The sequence below is a fragment of the Falco cherrug genome, chromosome 4 (genome assembly GCF_023634085.1).
Source record: "Falco cherrug isolate bFalChe1 chromosome 4, bFalChe1.pri, whole genome shotgun sequence".
Lineage (NCBI taxonomy): Eukaryota > Metazoa > Chordata > Aves > Falconiformes > Falconidae > Falco > Falco cherrug.
Window position 1 is genome coordinate 95,523,820 of NC_073700.1, and position 21,942 is coordinate 95,545,761.

The 21,942-nt window shown below is 41.3% G+C and overlaps 1 protein-coding gene across 3 annotated transcripts in view; it reads right to left on the bottom strand.

The window, feature by feature from the left end:
• The window catches only part of STAC (SH3 and cysteine rich domain), a 74,807-nt gene that overhangs the window by 25,114 nt on the left and 27,751 nt on the right, over positions 1-21,942 (bottom strand). For all 3 annotated transcript variants that reach the window (XM_005442451.3, XM_027810005.2, XM_027810006.2), the window contains exons 3-4: positions 3,782-3,882; positions 1,491-1,572 (exon numbers count right to left, since the gene is read on the bottom strand). In XM_005442451.3, coding sequence (XP_005442508.2) covers positions 1,491-1,572; positions 3,782-3,882 — 183 coding nt within the window. The remainder of the gene's footprint in view (positions 1-1,490; positions 1,573-3,781; positions 3,883-21,942) is intronic.

Below are 21,942 nucleotides of genomic sequence, written 5' to 3' on the forward strand. Positions count from 1 at the left end.
CTCTCCCCACCTGCCATCCTCCTTCTTTAATCACCACTGATGCTGCCTACTCTGAGGTAAGCAAGGCAAAGTACCGGGAGGCTTTAATCAATGTTTGCTCCCTATTCCTACCACTGACCTCTTGGACTGCTCTCAACAGTAGATGCTTGAAGGGAAAAACCTTGCATTGTGCCTGAGTGTCCTTGTGGTACGGGTGAACCATCTCCTTTATCCATCTACCCTCACAATGTTCCTACTTGGCTCATGTGGATCTTCCTTGAAAGGTACTGATGGCCTTACTGCAGGGACACATGGCTTGGAGGTAGGCATGAGTAGGGACCTGCTCTTGGAATGTGCTCGAAGTTGCTCAGCTCAGTCTAGGTGTAGACAGAAAGGCCACTATCCCCACTGGCAAATGTCTGTTCAAGTCTTGCTTCCACTCCCCCTCATAGTTGGCCCCAAAAGTCATCTCCCATGGCAGAGAAATGGATGTCTCCTTCAACTGGCATGAGCAAATTCGGTTCAAACTCTCTTCTACATACTGCATTATTAGACCTCGGCTTCCCTTACAGTACAAGGCAGTAGATGTGGAGAATACAGTACATTTGTAGCACTACTTAGAAGGAGGGAATTTTTGGGCAAAGTACTGACAAAATACACGGGATTTTGATGAGAGCAAAGCACACCACATTTTTTAGCCAGTTTGCTCAAAATGTTTCTATTACTTCTGACAAAACTGGAAGGTGTTTTTTTTAGAAATAGAACCATAGATGAGATCCATGTAACATACTATTTTTTTTTTTTTTTTAAGCTGCCAGAACCAACAAAGCAAATGTCCTCAGAGAAGTAATTTAAAACTGACTGCCTAATTTTGGCTTTCATTTTTTGTACTGCCAGGCTTACCTGGTCAGAGGACTGGTGGGGAAAATTATTTTCCAGAATGAACTCAACTTCTCCATTTCAAAAATGTTTCTTTTCAGGAATTTGGTGTTACAGAGAGCAGAATCTGGTCTATTAAATGCCTATACACACTCAGGCAACGTGTAGGCATGGTTAATAAAGAAAAATACAAGGAAAGTAAGAAGTGTGGGTGAAAAAGCATAGGAATCAAGCAACACCCCTCCAAAGCCAGACCAGTGGTTTGAATGCCTCCTGATGTTTTGATCTCTGTCATTTACCTGGTTCTTCCCAGCTCAGACCTTCACCTCAATATTCCAGTGTTTCTTCCCTTTTAACTTCCTACCTTGATCTCAGGTAGTTATTATTATAAACAGGGTAATTTTTAAGAGATTATGTGAACGGGGGTTTGAGCAAAACACACAATAAACACACCCTCTCCTCTTCCAGCTTTGTATCTTTGAAGTGGTCCTTTCCTGAGATGGCAGAAGGACATCCAGTCACTGAAAGGAGCTGGAAGGCTGCTGAGGGTAAATACCATGGCTGGAAGTCTGCCGCTGCTGTTGCAGAGCACTGCCAATGGAAGACTGAACAGAAAAGCAATCACAACCTACCAATAGGCATCACTTCTTTGATGCAGCCAAACTGTTCATGAATGAGTAGTGGTGAGCTGTAGTACCGTCGAAATCCCTTTGGCTGGAGGGAGAGAAAGCAAAAGCAAGTGAAGTGCATTGCTGTCATGACTGACAGTAGAAACAACCTCAGCTCTTTGGCTAGCGGTGTAACAGTGTAACAAGGCTAGAAATTTGCTCCTGTTGTTGAGTCGGTATGGGGTTTAGAGATCAGGGGTTTATTTGATTTTTCTCCTGGAAAAAACCTCACAATTTCCCGTACTTATGTGGAAGGAGGGGCTCATATTCAGCTCCCCTTTGTCTTACACAAAAGCAGCACTAATTAATTGCAGGAGAAGTGCTGAATCATTAGAGGTTCTGGGAAGTTTCCCCTCTCCCTTTTTTCTTATATAATGTGAATTTGCATTGTTTTGTATTTGCAAAACATGCGCCTATCCTTCCCCACACTAACTCCAAATACTCTTGTTTCCATACATGCACTTATGAAACCCAAGGAATCTAGAGCCTTTCTATAGGTTTTTCCAAGGGCTGACTGATTTTTTTTTTCTTTTTTCTTCTTTTTTGTCTTGTAAGGTCAAAAAACTGCCTAACTCGTCAACAGATGTCTCCTCAATGTCCACTTGTAGAGAAACACAGTATAAAAGCTAAAGCTATAGCATTAAAGAATATCACAATATGGCAAATAATGGTGCCCCATACCACTCGAAAAACCATTCTTAGAAGGTTAGACATTTCCTACGACCTCTCTATTTACTCACTTAGCTAGCAAATGTGTCAGGCAAAGGCTAAGTACCTCAAATGAAGGTGCTAACATCTAAATCTTTGGAAATGCCCTTCAAGGTGTCAGAGATTCACAGATGGGCTCTCAGCTTTCTAATCTTTGCAGGCTTTAAGAACTTCCAGTCGCTGTGAGTAAAGCCTCGTGGAGATGTGCATATTTTCCATATCCTATGTTCAGTATACATCAAAAAACCAATAGACAACTAGTTCTTTTGCTAATGAGCTGCAGTATAGATTAGAAGGAATGAGGGGATTGATAAATTTGGTTTCTTAGATGAATAATTCCAGATTCTCTAGCCTTAGTTTGCTCCCAAACTGATTCAGATACAACATCAGCTTATGAAACACCTGTGACTTTGCTGAATGACTTTCTGCTGTAAATCTGGCCGCTACTTTTCCACTTTGGTAAACTGTTGACCACCAGAGCTGAGGCTGGAATCAAGAAATACTTGAAACAACTCATATGATTTAGTACTTGGCTTGTCCAGGGCTTGCAGTGGGGTCATTCAGCTCCTCACAGACCAACTTCCTATACCAGAATGCCTCACACGAGGACAGCGATTATGGTTTGAAGGCATAAAGATTTGCATCAGGTGTATAAACAACAACAGCTTTCACTGAATACTCTTGGAGAGAAAAGATTTTTCCCATGAAAGATGGGTTTTGTGGCCCTTTTGAAGTCAATGCTTGCATTTTTTCATCATTTAACACAGTGAAACTCTTTGGGTTTAGCTCATATTTGTTTCAGGTTGCAACAAATCCGAGAACATCTGAAACATGAACATATGTATACAGTTTTCATATTCCAAATGGTCATTTTCCCAAGTTCTTTTTCCAAAATAACCAAAAGAACCATACTCCCATTAAAAGTTGTTGAGCTGGGTTACAATCATCTCAAATACAGTGGCCTGCCTTCACCAATAATGAGAATTTGCTGCTCAAAATGTGACCCAAGCACTAAGGTGCTGCGTCTATCCAGAGGCAGGTCTCCTCCCAGCCTCTCCTACTGAGAAACTGCTTCAGACTCTGTAGTATCTCACTGTGAAATATCCTTTGGTTTTCTTTTTAAGATGAATTATAGTTTTCCTTCAAGCCCTAGCAGTGGAAAAGCCAATAAAACATAACTTGAAGGATTTTTCATTTGTTAAACTATATCAAAATATTTTGGCTAATTTATAGCATTTCTTGAGAGATTTACGCTACACCAAGAACGGTTTAAATCAAGTGAATTAATTCTGTTATTTAGCTAAATCTGGATTATGAAGTTATTTTCACATCCACGAAGCCCACCGGATTTTGCATTTCATTTTTGTTCAGGTTTTTGAGTAGCAGCAATTGCCCAAACTGGTAACAGGGCACCACCTGGCTTTGCTTTCCCAGCCTCAGTGAAGTGGCCTGGCATCAGTTCTGCCAACGCACCAGCTGAATGCCAGCCAGGGGGCCAGGCACACAAAGTGGCTCCAGCACAAACTGTTGCCTCCCACTGCACTTACCAGCTTGCCCATGCAACGCTGTTGTCCAATACTGTCTGCGCACTTGTGGTGGATGCTCATCTTACAAGCCTTACAGCGCAGTCCGTGCTTAGTGTTTGTCCCTGTGAAATGCACGGCAATGATTTAATTAGACAAAATCAATAGTTTCCATACGTTTAACGAATGACCTGAAAGAACCGATGGGGAGGTCAGCTGCAGTAAAGTAAATATTGACAGCATTCTTCACTTTGCCTGATTTTATTCATATACATTTATACATGCATTTTCCTTATCGTCTCTCAATTTTAGGCATTTATGCCCCAGGCCCTTTCTTAGGCTCTTGCTGCCTTTAGATATATATTGGATTATGCTCTGTTGTATAGTAGTCTTATCAGTGATGTCTCTGCCTCATGAATAGCAACCAAAATCCCTTTGCTGTTTTGAAAGGACTTGGCCTGAGAGCCGTGCATGGCTGAGTGAGCCACTGAAGGAGCAGCCAGGCTCTGGAGCTGCCCTGGGGAGCCAGGCCATCAGTGGAGGGCCAGGTTTTGCAGATGAGAGGTATCTCCTGGGCTGGGTGAGAAGGCTAAGCCATCTCCCTTTACCATCGCCTGCCCACGTACCCGGGAACTACTGCTGTCACCTCCCTGGGCCAGTGCTGGGAAGGTGCAGGAGGGACTCCTTGCACATCCCTGGGTGGGACAGTAAGAATGCCATGGGTCTGACCTTGCTTTCCTTCACTGGCAGTGAAAAAGTTCAGTGCATCAGGTAGGGGAACTCCAGGGGAAATTATGCCTTACAGAAGCAGTCTTCTCCCACTTGGGAACAGTAGCTCTGCATTATCTTCAACGTCAACCTACTCTTAAGTGAGAGAACCAAGTCTGTTTGCTTCCAGGCAAAACCACCCTTATTCGAACACTCATAAGACTTCCTAAACTACGCAGAAGCAGTTAGACTATGGCAACTCTTTTGTCCCCACAGGACTGTTTAAATGGAATGAGTAAACAACATGTCAGTTCATTATCATCTACTGCGAGAGTGAGTAAGAAAAAAGGTAGTAAAAAAACCCCCCAAAACTCTTGACATTTTAACTAGCCCTCATTAGTCACACGTGATAGTAATATTAGTCAGAAGGATCCTACATCTGAAAGTACTCATGTAGCTTTTGGTTATTTGAGTAGTCAACGCCATGTACATGCTGTTGACTTTCATTCAGGTAATTGCTGTGTCTGAAAGAAGCACTTCAGGGAAGGGCTCATCAATTCGGTGACAAAACCTGAGCCTTAACAGGACTGTTTTCAGGGAAAAAGGTTCCTGAAGTGGCCACTTTCAAGCCAGATCAAGGCAGGCTGGAGCAGCTAGGGGTGGCTGCAGCATGCCTGGCTCAGATGCTTCACTTGTGGGCTTCTTGTAGGACAGAGAACCAACAACCTCCCTGCCTTCCTCCTGAGACTGTTGGAAAGACAAGAACTGAATGGGGCTGAATGTGTGGTGCACCCCAGGGATGCCCATGGAACAGGGTCAGCATCTGCTCGGCGCCTCTCAGCCCCCTCTCAGTACGTGCAGACATCTAGCCTCATTCCTGGGGTCTTTTTTTCCTAGTACACACAGGATTTACTAGAAGAACACATCCTTGGTTTTGTTTTATTTTTTCCCCATGCACAGCTCCACTTGTATTACTGTGCTGTGAGGTTTTTTTCAGTTATAGTTTCTTTTCAATAACACATACTCAAACTAATATTGATGTCTGTGGCTTTGTGCTTTTATTACTGATGCTGAAATGCTGAATCACCGTTCCTGATGGTCAACAACTGACACAGTGAGAGAACAGGGCTTTCTCCACATTTTAGTATTATATTTATAAGGTGGAATGTAAAAAAGGAAAACAGCATCATGCTTTGCCTATAGAACACGTATTTAGTGTCAGTGCTTACACTAGATCTAATTCTCCTCTTACACTGTTCTGCACTGGCATAGCTCTCACCTGCTTTACCAAGTTACTTCAGAGATTCAGCTGAAAAGGCAGGCAGGCTCACAGTCCTTTCTGCTGGCTGTGTTACGCTCTTCCAGACATTTTAATATTAACATTACAAGGTGGATATTGGGCTTTACATGTTATAGCCATGTGATCACAGAAGATACACATTTACCAATATAACTGCGTATCCAAATGACATGGAAAATGAATGTAAATTGTCTGTGTTATTTTCAAAAATCAAAACCCAGCTTCTTCAGAACAGAAATCTGTGGTCATGTGAAAATGAGTAAGACAAAGTACAGATGAGCAACACCGTATTTCTATTGCTGAATGCCATTTGTTACCTGTGGGTAGGTAAGTAGTGGCTTCAAAGAGAGGAAAAGTATTTCAATCACACACTTGAGTCTACAAGAAGTCTTTGTAAATTGAAATGAAATTCCCTCTAACTACCAAAAGCTTTCGTCTTTTAATTCCTTGTCATTTCTAACTACATGGTTTACTGTGGGACTAGGCAGCTTGGAAATGATTTGCATGTATCTCCCTGCCTCTTGCTGAGTTATAACTAAAGGGCTTAAAGAAGCAGCATTTATACTGTATTTACATTTAACTACAATATCTCAAGCTCTGTAAATGGCATTTCTGCAAGACCCATTTTCTTTTTTCCCCAGGATAATGCTTTCTTCTTCAGTTTCTGATCTCCATCACACTAAATCAAACCTCCTCAGAGAATCATGACTAAGCTATTTCAAAACTGCACACCAGAAATTAGACAACTAGATATTGGCAATGTATCTGACCCAACAGCTCCTGAGATTCAGAACTGAGGCAGAGCAACAGCTCACATTATGGAAAACATATGGAAAACATTTGGTATAGGTTTAAATGGGACCAGGGTTTGACCTGTTGCATCAGGTTGTGGCCTCCCATGTAGGCAAGCTTGTTGACTTTACAGTTGCCTGAAAGGAGCTGGTTTTGGAAGGCATCCTGGTAATTTGAAATGGGGAAAAAGCAGGTAGAACATGGATCTGGCAAACCAGCTATGTAAAGCTGAGCAAGTACGTTGAGAGGCCTACAGTTATTCTAGTATAAGAGAATATTTGATTATGGCTATAGTAGTGGCACAGGATATAGCAATGTGTTGAAACATTATTTGCCAATAAATTCCCCCAGAGAGCGTGAGAAAGCTAGCAATTTGGTCTGCACATACACTAAATAGTAGAATTTAAGTGGTATTAATGACTAAAAGTAAAAAATTATGACAATGACAACAACAACAATAATAGTAATAATAGCAACACTATAATGCGGCAGATTATTTGAAGGGAATTTGCATAATTTCACTTATCTGCCATAAGGTACCAGGGGTTGTTTGAATTTTAAAGCCTCTCTGTGGTGTTCTTATTCCCTCTAGGTTAATCTTTCTGTAGACAGAAGCATGGGGAAGGGGGAGAGTAAGGAGCGAGTTCACATTTGGGATGGCCACAGCAGTGTCTGGAAGGGGCAGTGTTACTGCAGAAGTAGTAAAGTCTGGGATACTAAAACATTCTCTGCAGGGATTTCTGCTGAATATATTCTGATGACCTGCAAGCCCAACCATCACTGTCTTGTCTGCTTCCTGCCCCACTAAATAGCTGACAGCCTGATTGCAGCCTACCATTTATTCCCACTAGCAAATTTTCCCTATGCCAACCTTAAAGCACAGCTGGAAGCTACTGGTATAAAGTACTCACTGAAATGTCTTAGTCCAACTGGAATCATTTCGAATTTGTGGTGGATCAGAAATAGAGGCACTAAAAGCTTAACAAACAAGCTGAAGTTGGAGTACCCTAATTACTTTTTGCTCTGGTATTCATTCAAAGGGGGAGTAGACTAACAGCTTTGATTGACTCCTTGCTATTACCTTCAAAAAGTAATCATCCCTCCCACTCTCTTCTCCTAAGACCCTTACTAAGGTTACTTAATCAAATTGTTAAATGCTGAGCATGCCAGAACAAAGGTTTCGCTCAGCCGCTTTTTGATTGCAATCTAGGGATGTGATTGTAACTATTTTTATTCAAGACACACTTTGCTCACTGAACAGGGCGGACAGTGTTCAATGAATGGGCAGCTCTATTCAATACACCTTTTATGTGTGTCCTTAAGCATCATCTCTTGAGTACCATATTATCCTAATTCCAAATGGAAGGTGATTAATAGCCTCATGGGCTTTCTTATGGGCTCACTGTCTTTGTCTCTTTATGCCTTGCAATATGAGCATGTTTGCCAGAACTTGGATGGGATGGCTCACATTTGAGAGACTAATGGGTAAAACTGTCAGAGGTGTCACTGATATGGCACTATTTGATCCAGATTCTGGAGTTTAAGTTGTAAAAATTGCAAGCTTCTAAAACCGGGCATTTAGAATGGAAAGTACTGGAAATGTTTGACTGCCCTGTAATGCCTGTAAACATAATTGTCAATGTGGTTGTGAAATTCATATAAAAAACCCCCACTCACAATTACATTTGCACATATGTCCTCTGTGTCCTATGTATTTATGTATCTATTATTTCACAGTCTGTAAAGGCTGGTATTCTTTTTGCAAATGAAAAAGCCAAAACTGACAAAAGAAAAAGTGTTTCACCGGAAGCAAATAAGGAAATTTGATGTCAGATATACCTGAGTAGCTCTTAAATAAACTTACAAATGAGGTTCTGCCACAGTCATTTTCTTCAGACACAAGCTAATGCATCCAGACACCCAGCACTGGAAGGATGCGCTGTTTTGAGAAGCAGGTCATGTTTAATAATGCCTTGCTAGAAACACTTTACGACTGGGTCAGCTCCCATTTGAATGTCTAAACCAACGGCTAGGTTTTCCAGAACAGCCATGGAAAATAGAGGCATAAACTGTTCTGATAATCTGACCTTAAATACTACCAAAACGCCACACTGCATCGCTTTTGTAAATCTAAGCCTTTTTTGAGGAAGTCTAAATGGAAAGAGAACACCTCAATATAGGTGAATGGAAAGGTTTGGAGGCAGCGAGGGACAGAGATGGGGCAGAATCTGATTCCCAGTCTTTATGTCTGTCTCTCCTCTAAAAATAATTTAGTAACTACTCTGCATTTCAGGAAAGTGACATTTATCTTAAGGAATGCAAAGGAATTGTTTGTCACACACATGAGAAGGGAACGTTTATCACCCTCTTAGCCAGCACCACTACAGCCGCAGCACCATTAGTTGGTGTTTTTTGCCTGTTGTTTTGAGGCTCAACATAAGATTAACAGCTAGAGAGGGAGAACGAGCCCTACAGCCTGGAGAAATTGGAAAGAAAACCGCAGATTTTAGTAATGACATGATGTTATGCTAACTGTATAAAGGTAACTATATTAGGCATTTGTGCCAAAGTGGGGAAAAGAAAAGGATAGCATAAAAAGATTCAGGTCTATAAAAGAAAGAAAGAAAAAGACATATAGAGACTGTCACCTCCAACTAATCCAGCTATGACCCAACAACTACCTTGTATCATTCCAGCTGAAAGGAAAATGCCAGTCAGAAATTGTTTTGATTTAAAACTTTAAGAAATAAATACATTTTAAATTACTTATTTTTCCGTAGAACAACTTCTGCTGTGGGAAGCTGATAAAAATAATAAGTGCCTTACCCCTTCCTCCCCAAGCACATTTACAATTGTGACCAGAAATTTATCTCCATGCTGGAATTTATGGGAAATGGAGAATTTTAAGCAAGCTGGGCCAGCATTGAAGCAGCGAAGGGTATAGGATATCACCTTAGAAAGAGAGAGATAAGTCCCTGAAATGGCACTGGTGCCCTTGCAGTCATATCTATGTATTTGAGCAACCTTCTCTCCTGCCCCCTTCTTAATTTTTAATCAATTGTTTTTGTGTAAAAACTGTGATGGTGAAAGGGAGAGTATCTTTAAAAATTCCTCTACGGCTACTGCCTGCCTCCATGTCTGGCTGCTGCTGGACAAGCGCTCACCCTCCTCCTTCCCCTGCTCTGCTTCAGTCAAGAGTTGGTAGATCAGTGAATGGCATTTGCCACAGAGGACGTCCACACCCAACTTAAAAATCTTGAGCCTAATTCCCCTAAATCATTAGGTTTGCAGGGGTGAGCTGGGCATCCCTTTGCTTGCCCTTCTTTGTCCTTCAGCCTCCTCAGGTGCCCCCCTCTACCTCAGGAATTTCCCCCTTTCTCTGCCCTAATACCTGGCACCCTCCTGCTTCTTTTTTTTTAGCTGATGCTGGGACCCCATTGCCTGCCCCAGCTGACATCATGGAGATGACAGAGGCACAGGTCCTCACCTGGTCATCAGGCGAGCTATAGTTAAACCTGAACCCAGATTTCCCCAGCCAGCCTAGATGGTTTGCCGTTAGAAGCCATTGCCATCTGCAGTGCCTGACTGATAACACAAGCTGATGGATGCACAGTTGCCTTGTATGTTGACTGATACATAAATATTCACCTCACATAAAATTACCAGAACTATTAGCAATTCTGCCATTGCACTTCCCACTGCCAAATACAGGACCGAATGGATTGTTCAAAAAAGTAATCAAAAGTGAACATAATAATTTTGCGGTCTGCTGTATGTTGTTCCTAACTGGCCCACAGATAAATGTATTATGGCAGGTCTTGGCTTTGTCTTTTTGATGATTCAAAAGTTCTTTTTTTAAGGAGATGAAACGGCCCTTTACAGATACTTTTCTCTTTTGACCTGACTCAATATTCTACACTTACTCGAACATTGTGGCAAAGGCACTCTATGGATGAACGACAGGAGCATACAATGAAAAAGTTCAAAACATACAGAGAAAACTAGGCAAAAATCTGGTTTAGGCAGCATGGGATTGACTTCAAAGGTCTTTAATAGGGGGTGGATAGGTTGTGTTGGTTTTTTTGTGTGTTTTTGTTGCTGTTTTCTTTTGTTGTTTGTTTTTATGGTCAAATCTACCAGTTCAAAATGTGCAGAGTTGTGGGCAGGCTAAGTCAGTAGCTGCTTGGGATGGGGGTACACTGTACAGGGACATTCAACAACATGTGGGAGCTAGAAGAGGAACCCTCCATTTGGGACCAAGCTGCCAAGTCTGGACTTGACACCTGGACTGGCTGGAGTTACCTGTTACCCTGAGTCCACCTTGTGTCTGTCTAAACCAAATGGGTGTGAGGAGAAGTTAGGAGTCATATATTTACATTCTGTACAATAGGACTTGATGGCCAACCATGGTACCTGTCCCGCCAAATTAATACATTTCAGGTTAGATGTTACTGAGAGGTGTGGGTCTGTTTGAGTGCCTACCCCAACCCAATTTCCCCATCACAATATCCGATGTTTAAATAGCAAAGTTGCCTTGCATGTAGGCAGGCTACAAAACAGTGCATAACATTAGAACTAGCGACATAGTTTTCTTTAGAAACGACATGCTGAGAAAAAACTGAGGCAGTAATAGGCAGGTTTTTCTTTAAGGCTGTTACAGAGAAGAAAAATATCCCTGCTAAAATAAAGTCCTTTCTAACTTCATGGTTTTAAAACATACATATCAGGGAAAGGAAATGCCTTTAGCCCTCTTACAAATCTACTCTGTAACTCCTTGACAAAGAACTTCCAATGCTGCCAGACCTTTTATTCTGTCGTTCAGGAACAATGAGACTTACTTAAAATGCAAATAGGCCTTTCCTGTCTTTAAGTGCAAAAAGGATTCTCATTCTTGATGCCTGGTGATCAGAAGATGATGAAACTCACTGCCCTGTGCTGAAAAATTTGACCACAAGAGGGTTTTTTTGCAATGCGCTTTTCACATATTCAGCAGCTTTGCTATAAATGTCTGTCCCTGAAAGGAAATATCCACCTCCGTGCTTCTTAAAATATCATCTCAGGTTTTTGATCATCTAAATGTTAATTAAGATGCTGGAATGCCATGATAAATAAACTAACAACTAACTGTTATTGAAAGAGAAAGTCCAAGTCCTCTAAAACCCGAACATGATAAACCATATCTAACGTCCTTTAAACGAACTGACACTGCTATCTCCACACCTGCTTTTCCAGACAATTTTGTAGACAATTTCCTAGATTGCGGAGCCTGTAATTTCAGATCTTTGCACAGGCTTGCTTTGCTGAGAAGAAAAATAGCTCAAAGAAGGTGGATATAGACTTGCCTATGGGTGGTGATGCTGAACTGCTCCAGAGATGATGATGGTACCAGAGCTGAACAGGACAAAAAAACATGAAGAAATTAAACCTGGTGTGGTGTCCCAAAGGAGGATAAGCAGATGGTCTTGGTTTCAGTAAAATTAGTAAACACAGTGTGTTCAGTAACTCTTCTTAAGATGAAGATAATGAAAGCCAGATTTCAAACAAGATCTCCCTGTTGTCAGGCTTAGGTATTTGTACCTATGTTCTTACATGTGTCGAAATGAAAAGCCATTCAGTTAAAGCCTTTATTTTGTGTTTTGAGATGCTTTGAAAAAGAAGTTGAATTTTTTATGGCCACTTTTATATGCCAAAATTTTGATCTTTCAAGGGCCTTGTACTATTATAGAGGAGTTAAAAAATGGAAAACCAACATCTGAACAAAAACTATGCTGGGAAATGAAGAACAGGGCTCTGGGCTTGCTGAAAGCATGGGAAAAGAGTTATGAAACAAAAGAACAGTCTGCCCTCAGCAAAGGGATTTAATATCCTCTCTGGTCTGCTAATGGGTTTTTAACATTGCCTGTTGCTTACAGAGCTCCATCACCAATGAGCTTGAAATGAGAGGCTGCTACATGCCAGGAGGTTAGAACAATCAATTAAGACTGAAAGTTTTAGTTCAAAAATACGCCTGATATGTAAATAGTCACTTACTCTCTGGCCTTCTGCTGTTGCAAACTTGCTGAGGTTTTTGGCTCTTTCCTCCTGCAGCAAAAATGTTCCCTCATCAGTGCAACCTCTCGTTGTTCCTGGTCTTTGTTAGCACAGACTGGCAGTGGTGGGCCTCGCATATGAAATGCTGGTGTGTGACTCACCATGGCCACCAGTGCCCTCTCTCCCTCTTCCGCCCATTTCCCAGTAGCTAGTGATGGAGCTGGAGAGTGGAGCAACAGAAGATGATGACACGTGACTCCACCTAAAAATGTAGTGCATGGCCAGGATCTGGCCACACACAGGCTTCTGCTCTGAAGCTGTTTCTTCCCTTGGATCACACATAGTTGAGGACTTCATCAGAAGCTACAGGTGTGTCAGCATGATTTGCTCAGACTAGAGATGATCCAGGGCACCGCTGTTATTAACTGACTGGGCAGTTGTACCGGTTTGGTGGAATCAGTTTTGAGGGAAGTTATTTTTACAGTTAATCACAATGTGTTGCTTCTTCACAGAATTTTACAATCACATTTTATAACAAATAGTTTCAGTTTCTTATCCACAGCAGCCTTGAAAACAAATAATTAAATGGGAAATGTGGAAAAACATTGAAACAAAACTTTTCAATGCAAGTGTAATTTTTTTATTTTTTTTTTCCACAAATAGTTACTGATTTCAGTGAAATCACACAAGTTGGGCAGAAAAACACTTTTTTTTACTACTGTCATCTGCTCAAAGAGGCAATCTCAGCCTTCACTGTTACAACCTGAGAGAATTTAATACTTGACACATATCAATGCTGGCCTAAAGCACACCTACAAGTACACTTCCACGGGGCATCAATCATTGTTTAAGTTTCTGACAAATAATTGTACAAAAGTTTCTGCAGCCCAGTAATGCAAAAGGAGTATTACTTGCCTAGGGGTCAATCTGGGGAGCAAAAAACATGGACATTAAGCTCAAATTTTACTTTGTTTCTATACTTTTAAATCATTAAAACAAAAATACCAAATATCTGCTAACGTGTTGTCTACCAACATAAATAATTCAGTACATCACTCATAAACTGTCCACAGTTAGAAAATATTTGCATTATCTAAATTCACCCTGGATTCAACTAGGAACAAGCTAAGCCACCTCAAGCTGTAGCTTCTCTCATCTACATGTGTGGTTTGTGCTAGCATGAATACGTGGCCTGTTGTCCAAAAAAATCTTAATTAATGTTGACCATAATTGTCTTACCACTATCAGAGATAAGGAAAGCCATAGGGGTAGCAATAGGCTTGGTAGCTGCAACTGTCTGGCTGTGCAATGATGTAACCTATAAAAAATACTAGCAAAATTCAACAGATAACCTTCCTTTTAGCACAGGAGCCATTAGTGGAAAGTCACTGAAGACATAATTTGGAGGGGAAAAAAGAAAAGCAGATCAGTGTGTTTGATGGCACTGACGCATAGCTGGATCTTACTAACAGAGCTGGGTCAATACACATACTCAGATTTAGGAGCGGTCATCATCAAAAAATAGCTGAAATTGTGAACACAAACAGGCAGCAGATAACTAGTGTGTAAGTGCGTGGGTGAATGCCCAAAACCGAACTCCTGGACTCTCAGACAGAAGCCTACTACTTGCAAGCTCCAACCAATATGGACTGCTTGGAAATTTTGACAACATTTCAACTAAAGTAATGCATCACAAATCCTTCAGTGAATAAAGAGACAGGAGACTGACCCACTAGCTAGAGGCTGATCACGTGCTGTTCTTATGCACATACGCTTTTTAGACTGAAGGAACTGGGAGCTTAAGAAAGAAGATGTGGTGTCAGGAGAGGGGTTACTGAAAGGAAGAAGTGGTCTTGGAAAGAAGGCAGCCCCAAAAGAAGAAGGTGAAGATACTGGTCTGGGAAATGGGGGAAGATTCTGGAGATGAAGAAGCCATGGACATCAATGCCAGGGGATGCCCAGTGGTTGGTAGTGCCTGAGACCGGTAACTGCAAGCAGCGTCACAGCAGAAACCAACACAACTTTCTCCCCAGTCAGCAGTGACCTCACTACAGGGAAGGGGAGAGCTAGAGAATGAAAAGCTGGTGGGTGGGAGCATGAGAAAGTAGAAACAGGTTAAAAGCTGTAATGTCACCGATTCTTCAATAAAACCTGGTATCCAGTTCCTCTGCATATTGGCATTTATGCTGTCTCACCCTTGACAAGAGATTTGCATAATTTTTGATTGGCTGCTTAAGAAACAGCCTAAATTTCCAGATGGGGCATTTTCAATGAGCATCCATGAGAGATGTACCCAAAACCCATCAATGTCTTAAGTACTGAATTTTCTGTTGCTTTTCAGAAAATCTTTCTGTTTCAGCTAACAAAGAGTTTGTTGCCCTTGGAGGATACCACTAAGTGGTTCAGTCTCCAAAGTGTGTCATCAGCTTGTTATGGAAAACAACTGTTCATCAGAGGCTATTACTCATCTGCTGCTCTCCAAGAGAAACCATCCTGTGTCCTCCCTTCTGGTGATATTTGGGACCCATCATGCTCAGTGGCCGTTTATCCCATTGTGCTGGATTTGGCTGGGACAGGGTTAATTTTCTTCATAAGTAGCTGGTAAGGGGCTATGTTTTGGATTGGTGTTGAAAACAGTGTTGAGAACACAAGGATGCTTTTAGCTACAGCTGAGCAGCGCTTACCCAGAGCCAAGGGCTTTTTCTGGTCCTTGCACCACCCCACCAATGGGTAGCCTGGGGATGCACAAGAAGCTGGGAGAGGACACAGCTGGGACAGCTGGCCCCAACTGACCAAAGGGATTTTCCACACCATATAACATCATGCTCAACAATAAAACTAGGAAGAAGGCTGGTGGGAGGGCTGCTGCTCAGGGACTGGCTGTGCATGAGTTGGTTGGTGAGCAACTGTTTTCATTTGCATAATTTGTCTTTCTTGGGTTTTATTTCTCCCTCTTTGTAATTTTCCTTTGCCTTACAATTTATTATAATTATATTTTATTTCAATTATTATACTGTTTTTATGTCAACCTGTGAATTTTCTCACTTTTATACTTCCACTTCTCTCCTGCATCCTACTTCAGGGAGAGTGAGTGAGCGGCTGCGTGGTGCTTAGCTGCCGGGTGACATTAAACCATGATGCTCATCCAGAGGTTACTAATGGAAAATAGACTTCCATGCTCAGCTGTGCTGAGGGACTAGATCTAGCAAAACAGACCAAGCACCTTGGTGTAGCCTCTCCATACTTGCTAGCTGTAACAAACGGACATCTCCTCACTTTGCATCTGTAAACAGATGTGCAGATGAACCCCTGATGGCACAAATATGCTGTGCCTGGGCTTGCAAAGAAAAGCAAAGTGGTGGAACAAAATGATTTAAGCCCATTGATGATGGAGCTCTGGAAGCAACCAGCAATGTTAAAAATTCATCTCCGTGCTTCACAAAAAAAGATCTGGGGCAGCACAAACACTATGTGGTGAGTTTCATGTGCCACAGATCTTGGGATATGAAAGATTGCTACACTTCCGAGAGGTGCCTCTACAAAACCAGGCAATATTAGCACTGCAGATACAAGTTCCTGCATCAGTAGACCCAGTCCTCATTTGGAGGGATCTTCCTGTGCATTAAAGGCTGAGGAAGCCAGCCAGGAACGTACTGACTATAACATTGTAGTTCACACTGGCTCAGGGACTATAGCAGCCATATACCATTTCCTCTCTTAGCTGGGAAAGTGGAATTGTGGTAGGCAGTAGGGGGAAGATGTAGCCACCTTCTTTTCTTTCTTTCTTTTCTTGTTTCCAGCCCTTCTACTAAGTAGGAAATAATCTAATGGTCAACACAAAATATTTCAAGATTTACAAGATCACTGCCTGCATGTTATAAAGGAAACTACAATGCAGTGACAATTTTCAGCTGCAGAGTGCCTTCAGAATTAGAAGTGAGAGAAGGGATCCATGTGTGTGCAGCACCCTTCAGCGTGCAAGACAAACTTAAGTCAAAGAGGAAGATGTTATAGATTATATATATATATGTATACCTGGAAAACTAAAATTTAGGCCATTTACAGAAGGTAATTGCTAAAGTTGCATGTACTTGTGTTCATATTACCAAAACAGAAAAAAGCATGCAATGCTCCATGTAAGCCACAAGGATCATTGCTCTCCAAGACATCTTTCTATATTAAGGACAGCAACAAGAGACTGTGGGTAGGCATTTTACTCTACATGATGGCAACGCTCTATTTCTTGCAAAAACATTTCTGCTAATTGCCTCGCTTTATGACTTCTGCAGCTCATAGTAAGGTGAAGCTCCTAATAATTTCCCTTCTAGATGATGCTTTTGTCAGCTATGTGGCAGTGTAATTATCTACATAACAGTGATACTCTGGTAGACAAAGACTCTTAAGTAGAAAAATAATGTTTTTACTAGAAGGTCAGCTTCAAAGAAGATGCATTTAATTTGCTTATCTGAAAACACCCGATGTTCCATATGAGCTCAGGAAAAGTACATGGCAGGACATAAAAAAAGAGGAATCTTACATTCTGCTTCTTCCCTAGCTGTTTAAAAACCTTAAATTTACTGTTACGTTCTTCACTAGAGCTGATGCAATGGCCACTACTGAGTAGAGTGTCTGGTGTTTTTCAGTGTAGTTTTTGGTCAAAAATAATCTTAGCTAGCGTCACATTAAAATACTGATTGCTGGAAAATTTTTATTGTTTTCCATCTAATTAATTAGGCAGCAAATGTTGGCCAACATCTTTAAAATCTCTTTTCACTGAGGATTAACTGCAGTTTTATATTAATAGCTATTTCCCCAAAGTTACAGTGAGTGTGAAAATTATCTGGTAACAAATGTGAAACATGCTTGATGCTGTTCAAGGACAAATTAAAATTTAAAATACATTTCCACCCTCTTTTCTCAGCTAAGCAGTTCTTGATTATCCAATTTACTGATAACGTTCTTGCCTCATCTCAGAGGTGGAAGCCCTCCCAGAGGATAAACAGACTAAATATTTGCTTTAATGTAGGTTTAACTCTTCATTACCAAAGATAATGTGTAGCCCTGTGTAGCTACTTTACAAATGTGGGGCTGCGTGAACTGGATATGAATTGGACACTTTTTGTCATGCTTATTAAAAATAGGGGATGTACTGACGGAGCACACCTATACTGCATCTACCATACGTATTTCTACCTCTTTCCATCTGCTCCTTCCCACTATATGTATTTTAATAGAGACATTATCTACTTTCTGGAGATTTTGCGGAGTCCAGATGACATTATCTACATCTGACCAGTCTATAACTGTTGACTGCATCCTGTATGGTTTGATTAATGTAGTACTTCACATTTCCAGAAGGCTTTTGTTTAGCTCTTCTTATAGGGCTCCTCTCAAAAGTGGGAAGGTCTACACTTATGGAGAATTATTAACTTAAGAAAGAAGGAGAAGCCAGGTTCAATTTGAAGCTGATAGATATGTTAAAATTATTATTTTGCATCAATCTTTTGTAGATGTGTGTTAAAAAATACAATGTATTTGTTTACCCTAAACCCTAGCACAGCAGGTCAGAGAGGACTGAAGTAATTCTCAGTCACACCAATTCTCAAAAGTGCCACAAGATCTAGGTGTCCAGAGCCAGTCAGCATCAATTGGAACAAGAACTTAGGTCTCCTAAATTCCAGAGCAGATTTACTGGAGGGAAAGAGGAGGGAGAAACAGGGACTTCAGGCCATTTAATAACATATGGGATGGCAGCTGGTGCCAGTCGCCGACAAGGTTATACCACTGCCTTGTTTCCTCACAATCAAAAGCCAAAGGAGGCTGGATTCAGTGGCTTCCAATACCCTCTTTCCATAGATAAACTCTTTGCCTTGTATTAATAATAAATTACTTTCACACACACAGTTTTATACTGTAATAGTCTATCACCTGGAAAATAGATCTGGGAAGGCTCTGCTGTGACTGCAAAAGCCCATTGGAGAGGTGGACATGAAGCTGCCTCCACAAGCTGCTCCAGGGGCATCTCCTCCTCACTGGCAGCTCTTTACCCTTCTCTACAGGGGACAACTCTCATACTGATGCAGTGGCAACACAGACCTCTTCCCCCAAGGTCACCTGGGCTGGGAGATGCTAGAGAGACCGGAAAAAGTAGAGGGCAGGGTGAACATGGAATGAATATTATTTTTCCCTTTATCCTGCAAGAAAAGCCTCAGTTAATAAAAATGCTGCCTCTTTTTTTTTTTTTTTTCTCTTTTTTTCTTTTTAAAAAAAAAGAGCTCTGGAAGAGTACTCCAAGCTACCTTAGCCTTGGTAACACAGCTTTAGTTACAATCATGCTTCCCAGGAGTACTTCTACTTTGTCTAGCTGCCAAGCAGTGGTGATCAACCTGTGACTGTTTACCACATCCTGGTCTGGCTGGATAATGCTGAATAAAGGCAGGCTTGGATCAAACCAGAAAGTCTACTTAAGGGAGTGAGGCAGCAAGCTTAAAAAGTCAGGAATATTCTTTATAAGGGAACTGATCAGACTGAAAGCAGAAAACACTCTGTCGTAGTTCCTGTGACATTATTCTATATTTAATATACGTCCACATAAATTACAGCTATATAAACACTTCCTCAAACTATGGACTTTTTCCATTACTTACTAGTAGCAGTTACTGATAGTCTAAGACAAGGCTCCTCAAACTTTTTAACCAGGGGGCCGGCACGCGGATGAAGTGGCAGGCAGTCATCTGTGGCTGCTTGGTTTCCCCCCCCCCCAACCCTCGGGGGGGGCGGGGGGTTTCTGTATATACCGGGGGCCAGATTGAGGACCCTGGGGGGCCGTATCCGGCCCGTGGGCTGTAGTTTGAGGACCCCTGGTCTAAGAGAAGAGAAGAGGTTCAGATATAGCAGCTAACAGAAATGGGGGACCATAGCTCCAATCCAAACCTCTATTTCCTTCATTCTTGCATTTGAAAAGCTGGGCCAATTTACCAACTTTCAGCCTAGCTCTGTGGAGGGTGTTGCATTACATCTTTGGGGATAAAAGTGGTTGAAAGTTCTGGTAGCTGTAGCAGCATAGTGAAATAAAGAAATACAGGCTGCTTTTAAAAGATGAGGCCAAACAGAATTATTCATAGCTCTCTGTTGGTTGGTTGCAACCCAGAATGAGCGGCTACACCAGAACAGGGTGTCAGTCAATACTGAAGGGATAGCACAATTTCATCGCTTAAGCGGTGTTGGTTAGTAGACTAGAAGTAAACTGTGCTAGGGGTTTATTACTCGTTTTAGCTTTTTGCTTGCTTGCTTATTTTTTACAGGTTTCTCTAGCTGGAAGCTAGTTAGTTCCCTGGGAAGGCAGGTGCTGAGTTATTTACCTCCAGAGCTGCAAAGGGTGGAGAATGTGCATCCAAATGAAACTTGTTTGCCCTGAGACCAAGTATAAATGCTTATTATTTCAGGTACCTACACCAGCAATGGCCTGATCCAGAAGGACCTGGTTTTGACTATCATTGGACATTGCAGCCCACAATTTTTGTCTTTCTGAAAGTTTGTGGCCTTTTTAGCATGTCTTTCCAGGCAAAGATACCCCAACAAGTGTGTCAATAAAACATGTGGTTAGTCAAAATTCTGTGTTGGCCTTAGGGTTAAGCTTGGAATGAAGCTGCTAAGTACACTCTTGAAACACAAAGAAACATCCAGCAATGTTATTATAAATTAGCAGCTATTTCTTTAACACACAGCTTTAAAGTCAGCTATTTTTAAGAGCAAAGTGGCTTACTTTTTTGCTACCCTACTTATATTTGACTTAAATGGGAATATATTAATTGAATGTAATATGCTTGGAATGTGTGGAAAATAACATTTTTTCCATATGAGTCAGCACAGGAAATGAACTGCAAATGAGTAAAATGTTGAGAAGTCTACAGATGGAGGGTTTTTTTAAATACACAATGTTTTTCAAGAGTAGAGTACTGACATCATGTTTTCTTCAAGAGTCAAGTATCACAGAGAATGACTGATGACACACCAGAGACTGAAGAAGAGCAAGTACTTGCTTCTGATCAGCATAGTTTAAGACTCTGATCTGATTCAAAATTAATGTAATAGTTTCTAACTTTTCTGGTGCCAGGCAGTTTTGCATCCCCTTACTGGACACTGCCAAAGCTTACCACATTCTTGCTAAACACAGAAAATGGTAGATAACATGAAGCAAACTCAGAGGTGTTCTGACTTGATTTTCTTTTCACAGTGATGCAAAATAAACAAATCAGTGTCTTCTAAATAACAATCTAGTGATACATTCCACATGACACTTTGATTTTCAAAATTTTCCCTTGTCTGCATTAGCTATTAAAATAGTAATAAATACTACTGGTAAGAACGGCAAATGAACGGGTTTCTAAGAGTCATACTGTGAGAGGATGTTTATGGGTTACAGGAAAATATGTAACCCACACGGAGCTGAAACCTCAGTCCTAAACTAATGAATGCTTGGAGCTCACAGCAGCAGAACAGTGAATGGCAGAAAGGATTACAGAGTCTGCTCCAACATGCTGTTGATTTGCTCTGAAATTACGTGAATTATTATTGTTGACTCCAGTATTAGAACTGACAATTGTGTTGGAGTATTTGATGCTGCAAGAAGGCCCCATTAATGTAACATGGATCCTCCTTGCACTCCTCAGAGCTCCCTTGAATCTGAATTTTGTCCCTTATTTAATTTGGCAGAAAACTACTGCTTCTATACCGAATTTCCCTTCTGTTTGCCGAGGTGGAACTTCAACCTCAGTCTAGTACAGTTATAGGAACACTTCAACTCCTGTCTTCAATGTAAGGTATAAAGCACACTATGAATACTGTTTGTTTGGGTTTGTTTTGTTTTGTTTTTAAAGTCAAATCAATGAACAGAGTTTCTTCTCAATATGTTAAATTGCACTCTGGGATGTATGGAAAGCGTTGGAATGAAAAAGTCTGCATTATACCGATCCTAGTAAACACCTTCCTCTGAATGCTGAAACCAATTACATGCATTTGGCCTTTATCTTACAACTATACTTCTGTCAAATAAACAGACAGACACACGTGCTGCATCCCAAAGCCAGCATTTACCTCACAGCACCTAACAATCAAGAAGAGGTGATACCCATATTTTTTTTCATTAAGATAATGTCATACCTTCCTTTGCTTTAAATTTGCTGTGGCAAGAGCAGCACAGGGAGCCTTCTGCCTCTGCTCTGAGTGTCCTGTTCACTCTGGAGCTACGGGCGGATTCTGCCATGCTAGTGAGACAGAAGTGCATACAAGGTTCATCTTGCTGCCCTGCACCAAACAGAGCTGCTTAGTTCATAGATCAGAGAGCCATTTAAGG